The 17,241-nt window shown below is 33.7% G+C and overlaps 1 protein-coding gene across 5 annotated transcripts in view; it reads right to left on the reverse strand.

Annotated features, from left to right (window-relative positions):
- Positions 1-17,241, reverse strand: part of LOC143246414 (60 kDa heat shock protein, mitochondrial-like) — a 28,137-nt gene that overhangs the window by 4,680 nt on the left and 6,216 nt on the right. Inside the window, exons 1-3 of one of the 5 annotated variants that reach the window (XM_076493087.1) lie at positions 15,346-15,374; positions 6,208-6,296; positions 1,510-4,907 (exon numbers count right to left, since the gene is read on the reverse strand). In XM_076493087.1, coding sequence (XP_076349202.1) covers positions 1,510-1,555 — 46 coding nt within the window. In that variant the 5' untranslated portion in view covers positions 1,556-4,907; positions 6,208-6,296; positions 15,346-15,374. Of the gene's footprint in view, positions 1-1,509; positions 4,908-6,207; positions 15,291-15,345; positions 15,578-17,241 lie in introns of those variants that run through there. The other 4 variants (XM_076493089.1, XM_076493084.1, XM_076493088.1 and 1 more) reach the window with 4 other exon arrangements.

Raw genomic sequence — 17,241 nt, forward strand, 5'->3', positions numbered from 1 at the left:
ACAAACACATCTAAACATTTAATTTTGCATGTCACATGGTATGCTGAATGCAGCACTGGTTTAAATTAAATGTTTGTGATGTTAAATTTACAAAGTCTATATTTTTGTATGAATCATAAACTCAAATTACTGATATTGACAAGCTATAATATCAAAAAAAAAATTTCTGAGCTATCACTATATTCAGTGATTCAAATACAGTGACCCCATTCCCTTCTTTCCATTTTCAGAATCAGTCCCTTATATATATATATCTACTTCTATATATGGCATATGAACAACCAATCAGAAGCTCAGAAAGTCAGTAGTTTTCTCACCAATTTTCAAATCTAAAAGCACCCTTTCTCTCTTTCAAAATAGACCTTTAAGCTGATAAGTTGAGTGTTTAATCTCTTCATGATTTCATATCTTTTTAAATCCAAATACAAATTTGTTGTTAAACTGGATAAATTATAATAGAATTCTATAGTATCAATAAAGTAATTTATGATTTTTTGGTTATTCACACATACATATAAACATAAAAAGAAAATTTCGTATTACATCCTCCATGTGCAAAATTTCTTACAGCTAAGTTAGCTATGACAAGCAGCAATGAATACAAATGTCATAACTAGAAGAGATAATTTCTTTATTTACTGTTCTATTTCTTAAGAAAAATATGTTTAAGAACCTGTATGTAAATAGTGATAATCCACATACGTATACAATTTATAATTATTGAAAGCTGACTGTATTTTACCAAATACTAATGCACTAAAACACACCCAAGATAAGACACTTTGTAAAAAACTAAAGGTCAGTTTTATGTTACTGGATACAGTAACATGAGTGTACATTTGCTTCACCATTGTAGTTTCTGTATTGTTAACCAGGCACAGCTGAAAGATCAATATAATATATATAAATATATAATGTTATAAGGTTTAAATTATTTCATTTAAACATTTATGTTCTATTTTTATAATCTGTAGTTATTCTGGAACGAAAAAACATAATTTATGTTCATTTCATAGTTTTAGTGGTTAGTGAAAATAAAATATAAAGTTTTTCTTAAGAAACATTTGATAAAACTATCTGGATGTAATGAAGATTTTGCACATAAAATTTGAACTTTTCTGATGCACAAAAGTATTTTTAGTCTTAATGTGAAATTTAATTTGCATGTCAGATAGGCAACATGCAAAGAAAAAGGCATGAGAAAAACATTGTTTAACGAACCTAAAGACTTAATAAAAAAAATTGATATTTTATATATGAAAGTTTTGTATTGTTTACTAATAATATGATAAACTTCATTAATATATGCTAACTAATTTAAAAGTAATAACATGAAAATTATAACAAGCACAACATGGTTATGAGAAAGGTCCAAGGGACCAACCTCGTACTTATAGTTAAAGAAGGTGGCCAAAAATCTCATAAAGTTGATATTTTATAATTGATTTACAGTTAAAAAACTTTGTAAAATTTATACAGAACTTATTCTCCTCATCACCATTTGCATACCAATAAATGTGATTTCCTTGATACAGAATACATGTTTGTTGGTCATTGTTTTCTCCCTTCAGTTGGTCTAAGACAGGAATACATTGTATAAATACTGTACCACCACCAGTTACAATTCCTTCTTCAACAGCTGCTCTCATTGCATTTAGTGCATCATTAACACAATATTTCTTTTCATGTACACTTCTATCTCACTTGAACCACCAACCTAATAGAGAAAATTTCTTCACAAAGTTCTACTCTGCCTAATCTGTGCTGCACACCATATATTAATTTTAACACTGGGGACTTGTATTTATTTAAATAATTACTATGAACGATGTATTTGAATTAAATGCAAGTTTGAGTTTTTTTATTGGTAAGGTTTATTCTAGGTGAACATCCTTTGTGTTATTGGAGATGCATAAACAAAGTAATGAAGTAACTTCCATTAGCTAAACCATCACATTCTTGATTCAGATGCTAATAGATGTTTAAAAAATTACTAACATCTCAAGCCTAGCATTAAAAAAATTTCCTTTTTAAAATATTAATTATTTTCTGTGACAACTTCTAGAAATAAAAAAACTGTAATAACACTCTTCCTCTGTTGTGTCATATGCCAGTTAAGCAAAATCAGTCAAAACAAAGCATTTACAGAAAAAATGATTTATCCTTTATATTAAACTATATGTAGTAGAATACTCATCACTTCTATCCAAAATGTATCATTTGTATAAACTTATATTCTCAAGGTACAAACACAGCTAAAGTTTAGTCATAATAAAAAAGTTATATTTGTAAACTCTTGGTTGATGTTCTGAAAAATAATCTTTTGGAACATTTGTCTGTTTTAAGTATTGAACAAGTGATTTTTACTATTACAGCTTTTTTTTTTGTGAATTTGCATTTACACAAATAAATGTTTCATTTATATAAATCATAAAATATACACACCTAAAAAGTATCTTTGATCTTTTTCTTAGACAACTTACCATTAAAAATTACAATCAAATTTTATTTAGCATAAAAATGTTTAATTGAACTACTGAGTTAAACTCACCTTCAACAGTGCTATATCATTAGCTAACCTTGCTAGTCATTCACTCAGTTTCTCTTTCTCATAAGTAGAGTTAGATATGTCAATTTCATCTTTAATTTGAGCAATTCTGCAATCTATATCCTTCTTTCTGCCCTTTCCTTACAGAAACTGTAAACTCAGATTACTGAATGAGCCATTGTGAAAGCACTGTTTTCATAATATAACAACACATCCTGTTTTTTTTTCCTTTCCTACTAAAATTATAGTTATACTACAGGTTTGGTTTGTTTGCAATTTTGTGCCAAGCTACTCTAGCAGTCTCTAATTTAACTGTGACAGACTATAAAAATGTAGCGAATGAACACTACCCACTGCTAAGTCTTTGGCTACTCTTTCACTAACGAACAGTGGGATTGATCATTACATCATAATACTCCTGTGGCTCAAAGATAAGCATGTTTGGTGATGGGAATTCAAATATGCAACCATCAGGTTGAAAGTCAAGTGACTCAACCACCAAGCTGTGTCATATTACTCAACAAACCATAACAAAAGCTATTTTGGCAGTACAAAATACTCAAGTTTCTTTTATTAACCTTCAAAATGTTTCTGACATAGAAGTTTTTCTTTCTATATAATAGTACTTTTTGATATGAACAAATCTGTATGCAATGAGAATAGAGTAGAATGAAAACTGAAACTTATTAAATGCTTTTCCCAACTTTCTGGAACTTTAATCTTGGAAACTACCTGAACTTTGTTAATTCTGGAAGAGCAATTAACAAAAATAAGTTTGACCTTTGTTATCCCACACTTAAAGAGCAAAAAAACCTGGCTAAAATGAAGCAATGTGATGGTTTTATGTTACATAAATCCACCTAACTAGGGGCCAGTCACATTTTATGAGCAACAAGCACTCATGAATACAAGGTGATGAAGTTTTCAGGACGTAAGAGTATAAACAAACCAATACTAGCATCCGACCTATGGTTCATTACTTTTCACATACCTAAGAAATTTTCTAATAGTGATACAGATTTTACTAAAATTGTAGGAGGGGGTGAATGCATAAAAATGGCTCAATATGGACTTAAAAATGTTCAAGTCAAAAAGAAAGTGCACTTGATTAATACAATGAAATAATTCTGTCTATTTATATGTACAAACTCAAGTTAAAAACCAAAAATGAATTCTTTAAGAATGATTTCTTCAAAATTACTAAGTTGAGCATCTTATGAAGAAAAAAGTACCAAAAGTATCCACAAGTTCTTTTAAAAAAACCACCAGAAGAGATTATTACTCAATGAAGATCAGTGATATTCATATACAACCAAAACACTGTCCATTTCTTTCACTTTTTATTATTCTTCACTCTTATTTAAACTATTTGTGCAACTCCCCAGAATATTTATGTAGTCATATTTTATTTCCTCAAAACTTCATTTCCAATTAAAAACAGATAAAGAGAATTATTATACAGACCAGCATTATGATAAAACATTAATGAAGAACTGAGAATTACAATTAATCTTCCTAAGATGAATAGGAAAATCATTAATAGCTAGGAGGGGCTATTTAGATTATTATGAAGACATTAGTGTTAACTTTTTTATTTTACTGTTGCTTGGTAGTAAATTCTTAGGGTAAAAAACAGTTTTTAGTTAACACTTTATTAAATTTTTTAAAACTTTTGTGAATGCACAAGCTATACAATTCTTTAAATCAGTCCATTTTTCTGAAACAAATATTAACTATTACCTACTTTAACCAGCCATGTAGAAATGGGCTAATTAATTATTTTGCTGATGAACAAAGTGGATATTAAAATAAATATAACATTAAAACAGTATATTTTCATTTAATTTGCTCGAGTCTATGTTTAACAAACTTTTTGTAATTAAAAAAAAAAAAGTAACACCACAGGAATAAATATGTAAGAATATTTTATTATCCCTTTTATTTTGCCATACTATAAACTATAATAAACCAATGTACAACATTGTTATGATTTTAGTTAGTTCCATGATTCACATTACTTATATACTATTAGAACAATGATACCATTTTTCTCAATGGTCTTTCACTTACATTATGTGTATATATGCAATCTGTACCTAATTAATGTACTTCTTTACACTTTCCAAACTCTCAGATCTTTTAACTGATTATCATCTTAAGTATTAAAGCTTTTCTGATTAAATAACAGCATGGTGGTGGCAGTTTCTGTACATGTGATCTCATACATTATTTATCAAGGTAGCAATTAAAGCATACCACAAGTACCTGGCATTCCTATTTTGTCTTGTTTTGAATCAATTAAATCATTCAAATTCATACCTTCAATGACTTCTAGCTCATCACATAATGTTTCTCCATCCTAAAGAGTTAAAATACTAATCAGTCTACTTCCAGAAAATTTTTATGAACTTTTATACAAAACCTAAATATTTGATATCACATATCATGATATACTAAACTGGGTTAAATTCACATGCAACAAGTAATGTGCACATAAGCTGACTTAACATATATGATATGCAAGAAAGCTTACATGCACTTCTTACTTGAGAAGGCTTACTTAAAGCATGAAAAAACAGGTTTAATCTTTTTAAAATATTTTAAAGAATTATATATTTGTTCTTGTAACTAACAGTTTGATGGATTTTTTTTCTTGTAATATGATAAGCAAATAACAACACCTAGTTTTAGTGTTCAGTACAATGATGTCTATAAATAATTTTGCCAAAAAGAAATTAATAACTATGAAACTAATGCATTCAGTTTATAGACTGACTTTTGTAATGTTCTCTACAGAGAACACAAATCTAAATATATTTGTTTCTTTTTAATAGGCTATATTCAAGATTAATTAATCTATGCATGCTAAAAATTGGAGCCATTACTTGTATAATCATAACTAAGGAAGGAGTACAAACATATATTGGGACATGTTTGATTATTCACTGCAAACTGGAAAAGACCAGCATATCTTTAACACATGATAAGCATGGTAAGAGTACTGGAAAAGTAGATGTATTGGTCTTTGGTATTTCACATAAGAGTGAAATACAATGCAGTGAGAAACATAAAACATCACCTGTAGCTAAAACCCACCTTAACTGTAATGACTCTATCTTTTCCAACTTTTTTCATTGCACTTGAGATCAACTCTCCAGACAAATACACATTACAAATTTAGTTAACTAAATCTGACAAAAGATAAATTGGTTGGTTTGGTGTTTTATGGTGCAAAACAACTAGGCTATCTGCACCAAACATCTGGTGAAAAGTTAAAATTAAAGTTATTAAAATTCATAAAAGGAATCAAGGTAAAACAAAACAAATTTAATTTTTGAATTAAACATAAATAGCATTAAATCCAATTTTATATCTAGTTTACAGCAGAAAGAGAGAAACAACAGCAATACAAGTTGTAAAGGACTTTCTGTAGCATAATTGTAATTATTATAACTCATCACAATGACTAATATGTAACTTCAAATATCAGTGTTATTCACCTGAAGTTGGCCTTTCCAGTCTTAGTTTTGAGTTATTTGATGTTATGTCCATTTACAGAGAGAAAAGTAATACACATTTTAAAAAACCTTTAGCAAAATTTTAATTATTATAACTTGACAAAATGACTAATGGATAGTTCAAACAGCAACATTATTCACCTGAAGTTGACCTTTCCAGTCCTGGTTTCAAGTTATTTGACGTTATGGTCATTTTCAAATTTCAAACTGAACTAGATGTACTTTGATTCCTAAAACAGAAACACATTAAAGAAATGTCTAATGTATAAATTAAAAACTTAATTAGCATTAAAAAGATTAATGTCCTTTAAAAAACTAAAAACATTTCTAAGGTGAACAGTGTTACTATTGCCAATAACGCTGTCTGATGTTACGGATAAGCCTTGGAACAGAACATGTTTAAAATGGTGCCTTTGTTGAGAGTCACAGTGACAGCAAGACAGTGAAATGTGGCTTATTGTAACCTGAGTGTTACACAGACAACATACTGGTGCATCAGTCCCAGATAAAGAAAATGATGAGTTTAAAAACTGTGACCAATGGGTAGTCTAGTTAGAACAACTTCCTCTATCTGATCCTTGTGCCAGAGCTGATAAGACTTAGCTGCAGTGTTGGCAAGCTCGTTCCCTCGAATACCAACATGGCCCAGTAGCCCAAAAAACTGGATAGATGTTAAAGAGAAATGGGTCAATCAGTTTTGAATATTGGTGAGAACAAGGTGTGAACCAACATGAAGAGATTCCAGGGCCAGTAGAGAACTAAGCAAATCAGTATAAATAGTGCAGTTTGAGTACTGCTTAGCTTCTATGTGATCCAGGACAAGAGAAATGACATACAGTTCAGCAGTGAACACAGAAGTTGTAGAGAAGATTCTGTGCACAACCATCAAACCACAACAAACCATGGGAGAGCCCACAGAGTCACCTGATTTGGAACCATCTATATAAATAGGAATGGAAAGATCATTCAAAAGATGTTCAGTAAATAAAAGATGGTACTTCCAATCAGGTGTATCTGCTTTTCTCAGATGACTTAAAGAAAGGTCACATTTGGGAACTATAATAAGCCATGGTAGGATGGGCTGACCAGTGGATACTACAATGTTATCCAACGACAGACCCCATTTATCCAATTGTATCTGGATACGAAGGCCTAAAGTTGCAATGGCAGATCATGTGTTCTGAAAAAGTATGGCCCACCAAGGAATTAAAACACAATCCCAGGTGGGATGCTTTGGTAAGGAATGAAGTTTTGAAGAATATAGTAAAGACAATTGCAAATGGCAGAAGTACAAAAAACGTTCATGAGACTCTGTGTACAAACTCTAAACTGTGGAAGTGTGGAAAGCCCTGGTGCAGAGCCAAAATCCCTGATGATGAACAGGGTTCAGTATCTTTAAGGCCAAGGTCCTGGCAGAGCCATAGACCACTGATCCATAGTTTAGTTTTGATCAAATAAGAGTACAATATATCTTTAACACAGAACACTGATCTGCTCCCCAAGTGGTGGAAGAGAGATCATGGAGGATGTTCAGTGCTCTTGTACATTTGAGCCATAGCTGCTTGATGGGTGGTATAAAGGTCAGCTTCCGGTCAAAGTTAAGCCCCAAGAACTTTGTCCAGGGACCACAGGCAGCATAACTTCACATATATGGAGTTCAGGATCAGGGTGAATACCCCATTGGCAGCAAAAGTGCATGCCAATGGTTTTAGAGAGAGAGAAGTTAAAACCATTTGCTGTGATCCACTTCAGTAAATGATTTAGGTGGTCTATAGCTGCCACTCAGTATACTGCATGTCTGATGAATGACGAGATGTGAAAGTCATCGACACAGAGCCCATTTGCAACAGTAAGAGGGAGTTGTTCAGTGATGGCATTAACTTTTATACTGAAAAGTGTGACACTCAAAACACAGCCCTGAGGGACTCCAAGTTCCTGTAGAAAAGAATGGGAAAGTGTCAAACCCATATAAACTTGGAATCACCTGTCCAAAAATGGGCAAATGGCCATGTAACTGATATAAATGGAGGTCTCACAAAATGCCATACCTCCATGTTGTATTGTAAGCCTTATTAATGTCAAAGAATATTGATACAAGATGTTGTCATTTGAGAAAGGCTTATCTAATTGATGTTTCAAGTTGAATCAGGTGATCCATGGTGGAGCGATGTTGTCAGAACCCACATTGGATAGGTAAGAGGACATTGTTTGATTCGAGGAACCATACAAGACAAGCATTAACCATCCTCTCTAAGGTCTTACAGAGAAGCTCACCAAATCAATTGGACAGTAGTTTGAAGGAATCTTGGGATCCTTCCCAGGCATAGAGAAAGGAAGGGCAATAGCCTGGCAACAGGCATCAAGAAAAACATTCTCCTGCCAGATCCAGTTGAAAACAATCAGAAGAATAGCAGGAGATAGATGGCACAGCACTTCATAGTGCACATCATCAGGTCTGACCAATATACTGTCAGACCCATGAAGGGCCAGTTTGAGTTTTACCAGTGTAAAGAGACGATTACAGTCACAGAGACAATCAGCTTGAAAGGAGAGAAGTGATCACACTGCCTGAATCTTGATGGCTAAGAAGGTGGAGGAAAAAGCAGAAGTGATAGATACCTGGCAAAAGCTTTCACCTAGAGTATTGGTGATGCTCCAGGTATCAGCTACTTCCTGGCCATCAGAGAGGAAGATCGAGAGGGGGTCACTGACTTTTCCAATCTTGTCCCATATGGCTTTGGAACTGGTTGTAGAAGATATGCTAGTTGTGAACTTATTACAAGAGTTCTTCTGGCTTTGATGTCTTATCTACCAAGCATGTGCATGGACCTGCTGGAAAGTGATATGATGCAAGAGTGTGGGATACCTACTAAAATTATCCCAGGCCTATATTTGAACCTTCCATGCCATGTGGCACCATGGATGAGGATATCATGGAAAACGTGACGAGACTTTAGGCATACACTGAGCAGCTGCCTGTATTATACAATCAGTTACTACTGCCACACAGTCGTCTACTGATGGCATACAGAAAATGGCAGGATCAAGTTCTGCGAGAACAGTGAAAGAGGGCCAGTTTGCTTGATCCAGCTTCCACTGAGGCATGCTGGTCAGGTGGTATCGACCACGGCCAGTCTCTCTCAAAAGGATAGGAAAATAATCACTGCCTTGTGGGTTATTGTCAACCCTCCATGAAAAGTGGGAGGATAGTGAAGGGGAGAAAACTGATAGATCAATAGCAGTAAAGGACTGACTAGGTGCATGAAAATAAGTATAAGAACCAGTATTGAAAAGAGAAAGGTTGTGATCAGAGATCATACGCTCATGGAGCGACCCCTCCTATTGATATCAGTACTTCTTCAGAGAAGATGATGTCCATTAAAGTCTCCTAGGATTAAAAAGGGAGATGGCAACTGTTCAATGAGAGCATCAAGGTCTCATTGATCATAGGTCTCTCCTGGTGAACTGTAGAGAGAATAAACAGTTTAAAGCAAGAACGAAAGTAGGACAGGTGAGAGTCATTGCAATTGACACAATGAGGGTCCGTTTCACACTCATAGGCATCGTGGTCCTTGACACCACAATGAGCACATGTCAAGAAACCATGACATGATTGATTCGAGTGACTGAACTGCTGACATTGGAAACATCTGAGAGGGTTTGATATGTATGGCCAAACCTTGCAATTAAGATAACCTGCCTTGATGGTGGCAGGTGGACATGGTGATGTAAATGTCAGAATGAAGACATTGATTGGCATAATAATTCCATCTTTGCGAGTGGAGATATGCCTCACTGCAGAAACTCCTTGGGTGGAGAAACCAGCAAGAATCTCTGACTTGGGAATGTTCTTCAAATTCCTGTCAACCATAACTCCTCATGATGAATTCAAAATTGCATGAGGTGTAACCTCAATAGGTATATCCCCAATCACCTTTGAATGCAAGAAGAATTTACTGTGTTGAGATGTTGATGTTTCCATCAATATGTCACCAGAGCAAAGCTTCTTGACTGACTTTGGAAAGCCAGCAAGTCTATCTAGTCCATTCTGAATAAAAAAGGGAGACATCTGCCTGAAAGGTTTGTCTGAAAGAGAATGCAGTATGAAAAATGGAGGTACAGGTGTTACAGATGTTGAAGATTGCTACTCAGAATCTTCACGACATGGTCATTTACCTTTGGACTGTTTTTTCACTATTTTATTTAAGTTTTTAATTGGAGAAACCATAACAAAAAAAAAGAATATTTTGGTGCCCACTGACCCCACCCACTATGGAGTGCTGTGAGTGGACACACTACAAAGCCAAACAAGAACATTGCAGCAATGTCAGGATTTTGTGAGTACTATACCCAAACACCAGCATCAGATACAATGTTCACAACAGCTGTTGAGAACATCCAACACTGGTAGTTGGTTGATCATAGTCCAAGTGGACCAGCCAAATGACCCAAGGAGGGCCACCTCAAGACTGCTCATCTACAGGAATTCAAGGCCAGAGTGGTGTGTTAGGGATGGATCCCTCAACCACCAGGATCCTCTCCTCCCCTTCACAGATCACCACGCATGGCAAACACGAAGATGGATATTTAGATCCTAGAGGAGGTAAATCGAAAGAACAGAACCTTTCCTGGGAGATCCCCTCACCACATACATGAATCCACACTGAGGGACAAAAGATAAATAGCAAATATCAAAGAAACATAAACTTATTATCATTAAAATACACTTAGGAAAATGTTCTTAAAGCTTATGACAAAACCACATCAATAATGGATTGAAATAGCAAACAATTTTATGAAAATATTATTTGTTTTAAAGATAAGGAAGAACACAAGTACCACCCAAATAGCATACAAAGGATACTTCTGTAGATGAGAGAAACAGATCAGATGATCATAAGAGGGGTACCCCACCACTTTTGAACAAGATATCTCCTCATCATGATCAGCTAGGAAGAAACATGGCAGAAAAGGAAGGGGGAACATCTGAATGAGATAGAATAGGTCAGGAAAGTAATCCCAATGGGATAAATATGGAAACACAATCCCACAGAAGAAAAGTGGATAATGGATGATGTGCTTCACAATGTAGAATGGCTAGGGGTGCAGTGGACTGTTCTTAATAAGTCAACCTCATCCTAAACCTCCTCATTGACTACTGACATTCATGTGAAGGTAGGATGAGAATCATATTGGTTTCACCTCAAGAACACAACACAGGATTAGCATTAAGCCAGAGATCTGGATGTCATCTGGTATCCTATAGAAGTCCATTGCATCAATCAACTTCTGCAACCTAGAGACTAGTCAAAATATACAAAGGTCAATAATGTCCCTGTAGTAAGAAAGAATTAGGGAAAGCCCAGGACAAAAACATCTCACATTTTGTCTCTATGACCCACTGCACAGAAGAAAGAAGACAACCCAAACCTGTGTGAAGACTCAAGTTAATTGGTTCATTCAATATTCAAAATCAGCCCACAGAGTACCAACATTCACATGATGGTAAGATAAGGGCACCCAATCAAAGGATAGGCAAAAAACAGAGAAGTCTCACTCCATGATATGTGTCACTCATTCCAGAGGATGGTACGCCTTGTATACTGGCAAAAATTCACTGCCCTACTATGAACAGAATGGATATAGCCATCTATGTGAAAAAGATCCAGCATGATGCCTCTATGGTCACCATCCCAGGGCATGAAAATGTAGACATAAAATTTACAGTGCCAAAGTCAGCCAGAAGGGTGGGATGCAAAATTGGTACACTAGTCCATGATGGAAAAACTGAAAATAAGGATTAAAATGCTTTGAAATAGGAATATGCAGATAAGCATTGAATATATCCTTCTCTGTCATCCAAAGACTCAGAAAAAAAGTCTACCAAAGAGTAATGTTGGATTACCTGATGAAATGTTAGGTGTGAATATATGAAATGAGATGAGACAAGTAGATACTAGTCTTCATTCCCTTGTATTTTTGGAAATTACAAATAAGTGAGGGTAATCCCCCCTCCCAAAACTGTTTGGATCAGGGTCAATAGCCTGTTGTGTGAAGAGGTCTTGTGCCACCCCAGATAGATACTGGTGTGGTAAGGGATCCCAAGTAGGATGGAAGGTAAGAAAAGGTGTGATGAATCTTTCTGAGAAAACTCAATGAACCCAAATTTCAGAGGTGTAAGGGCTCCACCAATGTTTGAAGGCCACCAGACAAGCTCCCACCAGGTATTTACTGGAACTACTGCTGGCATACTATGCAGCATTGAGAAAAATTACAAACAGTGGCACCAAGAGAAGGAGGAACAGGGAGATGGTCTGGGAAGACAGAAATCAGTGCTATGCTCAGCTATACTGGAACCAATAGACCATCAAGTGAGAAAGAGTAGATTGTAGTTGGAATAAAGCTACTCTCAAAACATCTCAAAATTGGGGCCATCCAAATGTCTTGTAGATACTGAGCAGGGAGATGAGTCTGTAATGTTATAGCATCATGACCCAAAAGGTTCCAACAACAAATAAACTATGTCTACAGGGCCAGAGCTGAAAACCACAGACAGGCCAGTGTGGAAGTGAGAATGGAGAAGACATCCTCAGGAAACCCCTCACAGTTCCTGGATCAAAGAAAGGTACCACAAAAGGGATGTCATGGTAAGATGAAGACAGGAATACTGAGCATTTAGGTCCCTTCCCATTAAATAAGCAAAACTGAACCCAACAATTATTAATACAAATATGAAAAGTTTGCCCTATGATAAGAGAAAGCTGAATGACCTGAAGCCTATAGGGGGGCAAGGCATGCTAACACATTACCTAACTGGGAGGCAAAATACTCACTGTGAACCAAAGGGGATGGAGGAAAACTAAATAAGGTTGAGAGGCAAAATTATGTAACAGGGAAGGCTGTTGGTCATAAGAAATAGAAGCAATAGATAAAAACATCACATAGCTGAGAAATGAACTGTGAGAAAGGTGACAACAGTCGAAGAGAATACTCAGGTAGGGTTTAAGAAGCCATGACAAACTGTGTAGGGAGAACAAACAACCAAAATCCTTGTCAGCCTGCCCAGGCTTGTAAGATTTAGGAGGAAGAGGGGCAACAGCAGGAGACAAAGGTTGTCCCATGTAATGCTACCTGCAAATAAAGGCTGATTAATCCCCCAACTAGTCATCTGCCCCTATAACCTGAGTTATGGTATGTACCTGAAAAGGCAATGTTTCCTTTGTAACTCATGCTTGATACCAAACAAACAAGTGAAAATTTTTGTGGAAAAATATGAGTAAATCAAACACTTTTGAAAATAAAGTGAAAAAAAAACAACAAACAATTCTTGAAATAAGGTAAATTAAATTAAGTTAAATCACTTTGAACAGTAAGGAAAAAAAAAAAGACACCTGAACTCTAGCACTGCTGAACAAGAAGTGATGGTTCAGTAGTGTTGCATAAAGGTAGTCGTGTCATATGACAGTTGTGCTCTCCTGTTGGAGAAGAGGTGATGCATGATGATTTGCAGGAAAGACATGCTGGATAGTTTGATTCCAATAGAGGGGGGTGCAGAAGGTTTGGGGCATGTATTATAGAAAATGTTTGCATATTGAAAGCAGCACAAACTGGGAAAAGCAAATCTTGTGAGAAGAGGAAAATAATGTATCACAAATCTCCTGATCTATTTAAAGTGATATAAAAGATACAGTTGTAAAACATTTTTATCCTTTGCTATGTATAAAACTTACTTTAAAATTACTTACATGCAATAAAGAGAAAAAATTTACTAGAGAAAATGTATTAATTGTGTCTAATGTTAGTTCTCATATGTACAATAAGTTTAGTTTATTTTTTTTTTACTTAGAGATAATGGAATCACACATGGTGAACATGTTAAAACAAATTATATTTCTATTAGTTGTTTAGTCTGAAAATATTTTATTCACATAAAATGTTTCATAAATGTTTATGTCAAATCTTCCTTTTCTCTTACATTAATACTAATTAATTTGTTATTATATTTTAAAAACCAGTTTTTGTTTTGTCTCTATGACACACACACATACACACTCAAAAAATCAAGCAACATAATGCAAATTAAAATCACTGGAATTATCTTGAGGAATTTTGAAATATCTGGTCACTCAAAGTTCTTTTGAAAGATTTAAAACTTAAAAAAAAAGAATAACTTACTAAGAACCACTGAGTTTATTGAAATTCTGTCGACTTTTCCTGTAATGATTTGTTGGCATCTTTTAATACATGTACTTTACACTAAAATAAAATTACATGCTAATCTCTCAATTCAATAAAGTGGTTAAGACTATTTGCACCAAACAAAGTAGATAAAATCTATACAACTAATTAAAAGAGAAATTATATAAAAGATGTACTATGGCAAAAATAAAACAATGAGCAAAAGCAAGTAGTAAACACATAACAATGTCCTGCATAACTTAAAAAAAAAAGGGTATAAGAAAACAGATTAAAACAAAATGTTGGCAACAGTCAATGGAATGTCATTTTGCTCGGGAACAGCTGTTCACTGCCAAGTAACATGTACTGGTGTGTGAACAAAATAAATGAAGGCATGCTAGGACAATTTCATACACTAGTAGAAACTTGTGCAAAATATACCCTAAGCCTAAAAATAAATAAATATGTTAGCCTGCTACATCTACAAGAAGTAACAGTTCAAGTAAGAATGATTGTTTTCCATTTTGCCAAAGACTGTAATGTAGAAAGGTCTTCATGTCACCATAGTTACCTTTAAATATAAAATATATATTAATTGGGGCCTTTAAGTAAGAGATCCCATTGTTGGTCTTAGATTTAATTTCTATTCAGATATTAATACCACTTTTTAAACATCTTTTGCTGTTTGAAAATAAAATAATGCATTAACTGGTAGATTCTTATTGCCTTTTAGACATTTGGTAAAAAATAACAAAAACTGAAAGTGCATTTTAAAAATGTCAGCTATTTCTTTCATAATTTCAGCATAAAACATATACTAAAATTATAAAGAAACACAATTAATCTTTACAATATTGTCTTTAATTTATGATAAGATAAAAGCACAGATTTTATGGCTAAAACAAATGAAGTTTTTAATTTCATTAATCTTTGTATCTGTTTTCTAATCAGGTTCTGCAGAACCATAAGTGCTCATCAGGTTCTTTGGTGGTTCAGTCACTTCATTAGACTTATACCTACTATCTTTATATTTTATACCTATTTACTTTTATTATAATAATAATAGTAACATATATTTTCTAATTTCAATTAGATTTGCACCCTTGCTTATCTTTACAAATCCTTCCTTGGCAATTGCTCGTGCTAAGACTGTTGATGTACTAGTTCCATCACCAGCCTCTTCATTTGTGTTATTAGCAACATCCTGGACTAGCTTTGCACCAATGTTCTGAAACTTGTCTTTTAGATCAATGGCCTTAGCTACTGTCACACCAACTTTGGTGATCTTGGGACTGCACCAGGACTGTTCCAGAATGACATTTCTGCCCTATTTCTGTTAATATTTGTCAAGTTATCAAAATGAATACTTTCAAATACAAATTGGACTCCATAAATTTAATGTCCAACATCAGTACTTTTTCAGTAGTTTGTAATCTGTGAGCTATCAATTCTTAACAGGATTACATCAAAATATATATACACTTTAAAAACTGTACAAGTGCAATGATCAACATACCTGGGAACTTTTGGATTTGGCTGATCCTTAAATTTAAAATAAATATATAGCATGCTGCTGATCTGTAACTGTAAAAATTCAGTCATAAACTCTTCAATAGAACTAAATAATTTTAGTGTTGTTTTTTTTCCCTATAGTATTATTTAATAAAACAATTATATTAAAATAGCTACTTCAATGAAAGGTTATGATAGCATGTTTAAATGCTAAATTCTTTGTTTAGTGTACCTAATTGCATTTCTCTTAATTTTTCTTGGATGGTTTCTCTTGTGTTTTTACACGAAATGGGTTTAAGGAAAAAAGAAGAAAAAAAATTAAAAAAAACATTAGTCAGGTGCAAGTGAACTCATGCACATGGGCACCATGCTTGTTAGAACAACAACTTTTTTTGCCCTGAAAACATGTACAAGGCACTAAAGACATGGAAGTTGCCACATACATCTTACCTCACTGCATAAATATCCAACACTGTAATGCTAAAGAATAAGCTCAGAGAAAAATTGTTTGAGTTACAAAAAAGAAAATAACTACAAAATAATACACTTAAATAAAAAAATTAGACGTTTTCAAACTGACACGTACTGGCTAAAAAATCCCCTCAAATTGATGTGAATAAAAACTGTTACTTTAAAGTAACCAATCAAACTAATTTAACGTTTTTAACCCTGAAGCCTGATAAATAAATGTACACAAGAAACAGTATGTTTTCATTAATCATTTAAGGTTTAGATTTAAATGAATAAGATAAGCACTTCGTACATAAAATTATGGCAAAAAATTAAAAGGTTCACTAATTAATGCTTGATATAGGTATTTAAGTGAGAACTTGGTTTTATATGACTGTATACATATTTCTAAAAATATATAAACATATGAATGAAAGCTGTAAAATTATCCTGTGACTACATTAGTTCAGAACTTCTTTGGTAAATTGTGAGATCACACTTTGTGGTAAACCTAATATTATGTTTAGGAATCCTGTGTTAAGTTTTTGAGCTTGATAGAGTAATGTGGTTACTTCACTGGTATAACTGATTGAGAGCCTCCCAAAAAAACTTGACTCCACACATTATGATGTTGTATCATCATACAGTATTATGGAAAAATATCTTTGGTTTGGCCAATATACTGTAAATTCTTATAATAAGAGGGTATAAAAAAGTTCATGAATTATTACATTGAGAAAATAAGATAGAAAAAGAATATACAATAATTTTTCAAACATATTTTAAAATATAAACTATTGAAACATATGATAAAGCTTTTTATGAATATATAGTATTTTAATTTGTTTTGAGATCTTGTGGGACCACAGAAGGAGAAGTATATTAAAAATTCAGTCTTTTCTAAGCCTACTGCAATTCCATTTTAAAAGCACAAGATATCTTAGAGAGATGTCTTAATGAACTAATTATGGAAATAATGCAGTAAAAACAGTCTGTGTATTTATTATGACATTCACTTAAATCTGATATTCTTTA

This window comes from Tachypleus tridentatus, chromosome 3, assembly GCF_004210375.1.
Source record: "Tachypleus tridentatus isolate NWPU-2018 chromosome 3, ASM421037v1, whole genome shotgun sequence".
Lineage (NCBI taxonomy): Eukaryota > Metazoa > Arthropoda > Merostomata > Xiphosura > Limulidae > Tachypleus > Tachypleus tridentatus.